General features: G+C 36.6%; 2 protein-coding genes across 3 annotated transcripts in view; one reads left to right on the top strand and one right to left on the bottom strand.

The window, feature by feature from the left end:
• The window catches only part of ipo13a (importin 13a), an 18,718-nt gene extending 17,321 nt beyond the window's left edge, over positions 1-1,397 (bottom strand). For both annotated transcript variants that reach the window (XM_016478026.1, XM_016478027.1), the window contains exon 1: positions 1,218-1,397. In XM_016478026.1, coding sequence (XP_016333512.1) covers positions 1,218-1,256 — 39 coding nt within the window. In that variant the 5' untranslated portion in view covers positions 1,257-1,397. The remainder of the gene's footprint in view (positions 1-1,217) is intronic.
• A 69-nt stretch (positions 1,398-1,466) lies between these two features.
• On the top strand, positions 1,467-8,645 carry LOC107681731 (uncharacterized protein PB18E9.04c). The gene is made up of 5 exons (XM_016478049.1): positions 1,467-1,754; positions 2,918-3,214; positions 4,281-4,562; positions 6,168-6,334; positions 8,319-8,645. The coding sequence occupies exons 1-5, from the start codon at positions 1,691-1,693 to the stop codon at positions 8,361-8,363; spliced, it is 855 nt and encodes a 284-aa protein (XP_016333535.1). The 5' UTR covers positions 1,467-1,690; the 3' UTR covers positions 8,364-8,645.
• Positions 8,646-8,948: the final 303 nt, after the last annotated feature.

Here is an 8,948-nt window from a genome sequence, read left to right as displayed (position 1 = left end):
CAATTTAAAAAAAATTATCTGGCCCAATCAAAACCCAGTAAGCTTAAAAAAAAAAAAAAAAAAAAGGAAGAAAGAAAAAAAAGGAATTATTTATTTATTGAAAAAAGGTAATTTGACTGGTCTCCATCCTAGTAGTGTTTTTTTTGGGGTGGTCTAAAAAAAGTCTAAAAGCAAAAGCACATTGTGGAACAAATAAATAAATAAAAATAAATACATATAAACTTTGATTTAATGATTTTATATGTTTATATGAGGGGGAAGTCGTGGCCTAATGGTTAGAGAGTCGGACTTGTAAACCAAAGGTTGCGGGTTCGAGTCTCGTACCGGCAGGGATTGTAGGTGGGGGGAGTGAATGTACAGTGCTCTCTCCCACCTTCAATACCACGACTGAGGTGCCCTTGAGCAAGGCACCGAACCCCCAACTGCTCCCCGGGCGCCGCAGCAAAAAATGGCTGCTGTGTGTGTGCACACACAAATGGGGTGTGTGCCTGCTGTTCTTCGGCTGGTTCTTCCTGTATACGTTGATTGACAGATGTCTCGTCCAGTCAGCGGTGAGTAATCCCATACCTACCTCTTCCGGTTTGTCTGATTTGTCGTTGCGTTTTCTGATTTGTTAATTTGTTTTCGGATTTGTCGTTGTGTTTTCTGACTTGTTATTTTGTTTTCGAATTTGTCATTGTGTTTTCTGACTTGTTATAATGTTTTCTGAATTGTTGTTGTGCTTTCTGAATTGTTATTTTGTTTTTTAGACTTGCATTTGCGTTTGTAATTTATTTTGTTTTCAGAATAGTGATTTGTTTTGCACTTCTCGGCCACCGTAGTATCTCCAGTAAAACAATATTAACATTGCATTTTTTCATGTTTTAGCCTATATTTGGGGGCCTTTGTGTGTTATTACGATGTAGGAAATCTTTAATAAGCACTTATAAAATTAGAAAAGAAATGTTAGTTTCAACCTGATGCTTTGACGTTAAGTATGTTTATTGAGCTACTACTAAGGTCACTCAGACCCCAATATGGCAGGAACTGCAATAGTGAAAAACTAAATGATGACCAGTTGCAGCTACTAAAATATAGGCTACAGTTTCCCTAATATAATATTTAGGTGAAACGCTATAACGTTGTGTTATTAGTCGCCGTTTGTCAAGTCCTCTCAAACACAAATGGTCGAGGGTTATTGTGTTTCTGTGAGTCACAGCAGCTCACAATCTACTCACCCTCTCCACTGCCTCCACCGTGAACTCGTCTGCATCCATTCTCAATCCTCATTGACTTCCTTCTCTCCTATTCTTGTGCTCAGCAACAGTGAGTATTCGGTGGTAAGGTGTGAGGCGGTGTTTTGGAGTCCTGTCAGCTCATGACTCGTGTGTGTGTGCGCTCGCGGGGGGCAGCTCTGATGGGAGCACGTGGCTCGCACTCATAACAGCTGACGCCACACGTCATTCACTTAACACTCAAATCTCTCTGTAGCTTCACATTTGATTCAAAGGGTCTGACGCCTTTTGGCTCTCTTTATAAATAAGCTGTCGTTTAGACTATAGGTTGCGCTTAACCACACCCCGCTGTCGAAGCACAGACCCCTCGGGATATTTTTAGCTCGGATGATGTCCGCTGTCATCTAACGGAAAGATCATCCCGGAATCACAGAGCGAACCAGCACGGTGTCTGCGCTTGAGTCGCTTTATCTAACATGAGGACTCAAAGCGCTTTTATTATATGGACTGCGATGGTTCTTCATTTGTCTATCATAAAAGGTAAGCACATGGCTTATGGTTGACTTGATTTTAGCATGAAAACAGCAGCAGGATTCTATAATGTTACAGTATCTGCAGGCTTTGTCTTGCTCGCATGTTTTTTTCTGATTAATCACTAATGATTTATATGCATCTTATTTATTTGAAATGACATTGTTAAGCTTGGAACTAATTATGGGACAAAATCTATCTATCTATCTATCTGTCTGTCTGTTCTGTCTGTCTGTCTGTCTATCTATCTATCATCTGTCTGTCTGTCTGTCTATCTATAATCTATCTATCTGTCTGTCTGTCTGTCTGTCTGTCTGTCTATCTATCTATCTATCTGTCTGTCTGTCTGTCTGTCTGTCTGTCTTCTATCATCTGTCTGTCTGTCTGTCTATCTATCTATCTATCCTCTCTTCTCTTTAATGTAACAATAGGCTACTGCAAAGATTAAAATATTACTAATATTAACATATTTGGGAATAGAAACATATTTTACATATTTTATTTTTGTAACATAATGTTTGGACTCTAATTTGTATTATTTGCATCTCCCCCTTAAGTGCTCATTAGATTCTTAAAGTGAGATCTCGGTTCTCAGTGTTAATTTCATGCATAATTGGATGCGTTGGTTGATCTGACACATTGATCTGGTGCTGATGTGGGAGACATAGGTTCGAATCTGCCCTGTATACCATGTATGCATAAATAAAAAATGGCAAAAGCCCCAAATTGAATCATTTACTTATTTAAAAAAAAAAAATATTTAGTTGTTTATGCATCTAAATTTAACTGGTTTAAGTGGTTAATGGTGTAACTTTCTATTTTCTAAATCTTCAAAAACCTGCACATTTGAGGACAAAATCTCCGTGTATCTGGTTGGTTTGTTCCTCTGCTCCTTCTTGACACATAAAGGTCACACCTGCTTTGTTCTGTGGATTCACTGTGTGACCATTAAACTCAACTGTACAGATCCGGTCTAGAACGCCCACGTAACCGTTTCAGCATGAGAACACATAGCGTTCTTCCTGTAGCTTTACTCAAATCAAATAAACATATTTCATGGCATATAAATTTCTTCCCCTCCATGCTCATGTTTATTTTCTAGATTTACAAGTACAGTTGCAAATAGGAACGAGCAAGCTTGCTCATGCAGACATTTTCTACTTCTCCCCAAGGTCAGACCACAGACACATCCCCAGACGTGAGGTCCACTCTGAATGAAGTCACTCTGAAAAATCGCATGACTTCAGCAAGTGACATTTTGGAATCACGAGCCACTACAGCCTATCAAAGCGTCTCCTCTCCTTCAGTGGATTTCACAACAGAGGTCACACCTACTGTTCCTCCTCCATCACAGTCATCCAAAGACGCTGTAGTGCACAATGACACCTCTCCTTCACCAGCCATCTCACAACAGACCCCTGCACTACAAGAAGTCACCACCCTCAACACGGACACAGTCTCGGTACCAGGCAAGACTAATACAATTAAACCTAATCAAATTGCAAAAGCTATCTGTCGTTAATCAGTCTAAGGTTTAAAAACAAATTTGCCATCCTTTGTGTTGAGAACAACAACATGGACAGTGGAAGACAATGCTGCGCAAATTACGTTTACGAAGAGCTGAAAGATGCAGTAAATTTTATATTTTCACAAATTGCCAGTAAATTTCATGAATAATTACAAAAAACGGCACACATTAACAGAGAAATGCATTGAATTAAACATTAATATGTCAATGATTTTATTTAAAAGTTAGAATTTTTTTTTTACAGTGTGCTCTAGTCAGAGCTGTGGCTTTCTGGTTGGTGTCCAAGTTGGAAATTTGGGTTCGATTCTGACCTATTTCTAAATGCTTCTATAAAACTGTTTAACTTTTTTATTTTCGATTTTTTAATTTCAATTTTTTTTGCATTTGCCATCAATAAATTGTTATATATTGGCTTTATCACATTTGCCACACTGCTCTATAGATGTTCCCATTGACGTCACAAGCTGAGATGACAGTAAAGATGGTGGCGTTTCTCCATATTGTTGTAAAAGACACGATGCTTCAGGTTTCATGCACTGACATTTGCGTTTGTCTTCTAGTCTGAGTGCTTTCATGTGGGTGTACATCACTTTGTTCCACTTTAATGATAAAACACTGGGCTTAATGTGACTGATTCCAGACTGAACTCGTGAGACTCTTTGGGAAACTGCCACATTCCACCCACTTGATCAAATGTCTGTCCGTAAATAATGGCTGGATGTGGGTGTAACATTTTGGAACACGACTGTGTTTGTAAATAATATCCCTCTCTCATACTGTCATTTCACTGGAAACACAGCTATATTTAGGGCAGTTGAATATCTACTTATTGGTTTACTGCACTTATGCCAGACCTTAAGTATGACTCTTAGAAAACAACTTCAAAACACAAGTTCTTCAAAACAGCTTTTGCCCGGCATACAGTAAAACGGGTAAAAAATATACCATTGAAGGAGAGATCTATCTCAGTCAAAGCTTGTGTTTCTGTGCATGTTTTTCTCCTGCAGGTTCTTCTACTAGCAGCACGTCAATTTCTTATTTGAAGAGCACCGTTTTATATTCAGTAGCCTCCACAGCTCCTGCAACATCCATCAGTCCAAGTGAAGGACCTCAGGCACTGAGGTCTACTCCAGCCAGCAGCATGATCCAGACAACACAAACAGCTCCGCCATTCACCCCCACTTACCCTCAGACATCTCAGGTCGTCCTGACCAGCAGTTCAAAGGTAACTGGACCTGCTCCTTTGGAAGACCAGGATGAACCTTCTGAACTGGATGTGGGGGATCAAGGTGTGTGGTGTCATTCCAAACCCATTAAACATTAAACAGATATTGTTATCTTATTTTTTATTTAATGGAATCCAGGCAACCAAAAATTTCAAGTTCACAAAGATACTGTAGAAATAATCCATATGAATCATCAAGAGGTGTAATCCAAGTCTTCTTAAGAGACACAATAGGGCTGGGTGATAAACAAAATCATATCGAAATAAAATTTAAGTTGATGATGATAAGCTCTGGACATTTTTACTCAATATGGATTAATCCAACAGTCTATCACAGAGTCACTTCACCAGGTTTGCACTGTTTACTTTGAGAAAAACTACCATCAAATACACATTAAAACTGAAAGTAAAACTGAAAGACCTTCACGACAACCCATCAAAATAAAAGTCTGGTTTAATTTGAAGAAATTATGACAGAAATATATTACTTGTCACACTTCATGGACTTTTGTGTATTTTTTTCATTTTCATCCCTCGTGTTCCTTGACCTAGTTTCTGTCTCCCCTTAATTGTGTCATTATGTGCAGGTGTGTCTTGTCAATTATCCTCATTTACTCTCCCATATAAGTTGTAGTCAGTTCAGTGTTTCTTGGTCCGGTCTCGTCAACGTGTACGTGTGTCTTATGGTGCGTTCAAATCATGTCGTGAATTGAACGCACCTGACGTCGTAATTACAACTTGTCAACTCGTAAGTACGAATGTCCCAGGAGGACTTGAACGCAGCATTATGCCTTCTTGTTGTGGATTACCTTGTGTGGATAATATTAAAGACACTTACTTTCATCTTCATCTTCGTGCGAGTTCTTTCTACACAGAACTGTGACATTACTATTGTATACTAAAATATAATTCTCAAAGTAATAATAATAATGGTATTGGTACACTTTTGTTGTGCAGCATCTTGCGAGACAATAAATATTCTTTGTTGTAGATTCATTTGATTTCATTTTAAAAGAGTGATCAAATAGTTTTATTCAATTATTTCATTAAACACCATTTTATGCTAAATTTCTATTTAATCATAAAACACAGAGACCCGAAAAAAATAAAATGGAGGGGGAAAAAAAGAATTTAGGAGAAAATAAAATAAATTTCATGGGGCCCTAAATTGAAAGGTATCTTACTCTGTGGAGATTAATTGTAAACAAACAAAGTTATGTTTACATTTATTCTCAAGGTCTTAGAAACGTGCAAAGAATTTCCTTCCCCGTTAATGTTAAATTAATATAGCGATAAATAGCAATATTGTATGATATGGAACAATAATATTGTGATAATGTTTTTGCCCATATCCCCCAGCCCAACGCACATACATAGAGCACATCAAATATGGTCAACGGAAGCTCAACAACTATTTTATTTTTGGGAGAACGTTTCAGCTCACTTTAAACTAAGGCCAGAAAAATAATCTACATAAGTAGGAGAGAGAGGCATTAAATTTGAGTTGTGTCTTTGGTCTTGCCGTCGAGGTCTAGTAAGCACCTTGACCGATGATAATTTCATTATTTTTCCAACTGCACTTATTTCTGTGGTCTGTACATGATGTTCCTTCAGTTTTATTAGTTCCTGTGATAGTGATAATCAGTTTCTGCTCCATTCATCAATCTAGAGTCAGGGAAGGTTCCCCACCGCCCTGCATCACCCCTGGACCCCCTGCTCGCTGCTCTGGTCACCATTTTCATTATTTGCACTGCCATGGTCTCAGTCGTCCTCTTCCTCAGGTTCCGTCAACGGAGTGAGCATCCAGAATTCCACCGGCTTCAAGACCTCCCTATGGTGAGTCTTGCATTCGGGCAGCAAATTGGGATATTTGAAATTGAGATCTTTGAGAGTTTTATAGATTTCCATTAAAGGTTGAACAATCGATTGGTTTTGCTGATTAATCGGCACCAGTAACTGATTGCTGGAACAATACCGATAGTTTTTTAAGGTTGCATCCATTGCTGGAGCAAGTGAGAAGGTCCACTGTCATTATACAGAACAAGAGCGGCCTCTAGAGGCAGAATAAATGACGCCTTGTCGGGTTTGTTTGTTTTATATGTAGATTTAAAGTAGTGCTGTCAAAATTAGCGTTAACGAAAGCGATAAATCTTTCCAGTTTAATAGCATTAAAAATATTTTATGCAGTTAATGCAGGGGCGGAGCTAGGGTTGGCCACCCAACCCTACACAGGTTTAGGCACAGAATGTCTTTACGACCAAATCAAACTGGAGACTTTTCAGACACGCACTCCACTTCGCCTCAGCTCCAGGCACTAGTCAAACAAGCGCGGAAACGGTACAGGTGACGAGGAGTAGAACAACAGTGAACTGCGGTCAGATGAAATGTTATCAGGTATGAGGTTATACAAATATGGAGGTGCACGCTGTAGCCTGTATCATTTCATATTAAAGCGTGAATGAAACCATGAGTATGCGCATGTCAGATCCGTGTCATGTTCTGCAGTGGCAGCTCTTAAAGTAATAGCAGCCAAATGAATAATCTTAGAACCCAGCCGCTGTGATGTCTGTTAATCAAAGAAGAACTAAAGAACAAAAAGGAAATCAATAACTTTTGTAGCTTTAAGGATTCGTCTATATTTAATTTAGAATTTAGCGTTGATAACTTTATTCAGTTTCTTTATATTTCCTATTTGCTGAAGGACACAGGTAAACATTTATTGTAATGGGTTTATGTGAAGATTGTTTAAAGTTCACTTAAATTAGAAGTTATTTTTTAAAGACTAATAAATGTTGAAATTGATAAATCTCAATTATACTGTAATGTTGAATGGCTACAGTCAATGGTTAAATATTAGGAAAAAAATAAAAATTTCCTAGAGACATCAGTAGTACTGGTATCAGTGATACTCGCCTTCAGTCATAAAAAAAACATGCCACTAAAACAAATATTTAAAATATACTGTCTTTATGTTGTTTCTACATTAAATTGAAGATTGTGAAATTATTGCAATATAGAAGTATATTTAAAAACTTAAATATCTGCTAAACTAAATATCGTTAATCGTGATTCATTTCATAAAAATAATTTTTTTAATTGATTGACAGCACTAATTTAAAGCTAGTGACCTGAGAAAGCAAATTATGTTCATGCAGTCAACAGAAACAAATTTCATTTTTTATCGTCACTGTAAAACATATTTTGTTACTTTTATTAGATAATAGTATTCTGTTCTAAAAGTATTCTATTTGATATTAGATTCTATTTTTATTAGATAATAGTATTAGATAATAATATTCTATTGTAAAAGTGTTCTAAAATAGACGCAAATAAAGTGGGAGAGTATACATTTAATATACATATGTATCTAATTTCAATGTAATGGACTTTGTGTAGATATTTATTTTTATATGAAATGGTAACAATAGAGTCAATTTGCAATAAGAGTCAATTTGTAACATTAACTAAGGATAATAAATGCTGAAGAAGTATTGTTCATTTTTAGATTGCTAATTTCATTTACTAACAATAATCATTTACTAATAAATTTTAATATTTTTCAATACTGTTTTTTTAAATAATTTTTACAATTATTTTTTGTAATAAACTATTAGTAAATTAATCAGTTATCGGCCAATGTGGTCCAGCCTAGTTATCGTTATTGGTAAAATCCACTATTGCTCAATCACTAATCACTTTACATGATAATGTTAATTATGTCATGTTTTGCAAATGTGATGGCATGTTCTGCAAACCAACACTGATAATGATAAAATTCAAAATGACCTCAAAAATAAAACCCTGATGTGCTTTTCTGCAGGATGATCTCCTTGAAGACACGCCATTGTCAAGATACACCTATTAGCAAGAGTGAATTCCACTATTTCATTATCTGATTCCTCAGGCAACCAGTGTTGTTATTGGTGCAAATCCCCTGAAAGATGTCTTTCACAACTGATCTCTGATTCTGGGTTTTTCTGGGCTTTGATGCTAAAATGTGGTTGTGTAATATTGGAATAGAAAATTTAGTTATTTTCCTATATTATGAAACCCATTAAAATAAAATAAGGGTTCCAGAAAATAGAATACAATAAGATAATCAGTCTTGTTCTATGTTAAAAACTTCACAGTTTCTTAATAAACAGGTGTTTAGTCAGAAGAGAATGTTCGAATTTCAAGAAAACAGAACATCTCGGTTACGTATGGTAACCCTCGTTCCCTGAAGGAGGGAATGGAGACGTGACGTCGAGAGTGACCGACTGAAAGGGAACCAATATACTTTTTATTCACCTTAAGATTCTCTACAAATGTAGAGAAACTATAACAAACATTTTCTCTACAAACATGACATTAGAAACAATTCACATTTTAGTAACTTAGAGAGTTTGCTGGAGATAATTAGCTTGTTTTACCCTTTATTAGACACTATATTTATACTTAAAAGGTTAGT

The sequence above is a fragment of the Sinocyclocheilus anshuiensis genome, unplaced genomic scaffold, assembly GCF_001515605.1.
Source record: "Sinocyclocheilus anshuiensis isolate Anshui unplaced genomic scaffold, SAMN03320099.WGS_v1.1 scaffold436, whole genome shotgun sequence".
Lineage (NCBI taxonomy): Eukaryota > Metazoa > Chordata > Actinopteri > Cypriniformes > Cyprinidae > Sinocyclocheilus > Sinocyclocheilus anshuiensis.
Note: the sequence above shows the minus strand (reverse complement) of the source record. Positions and strands in the feature narration are given on the sequence as shown.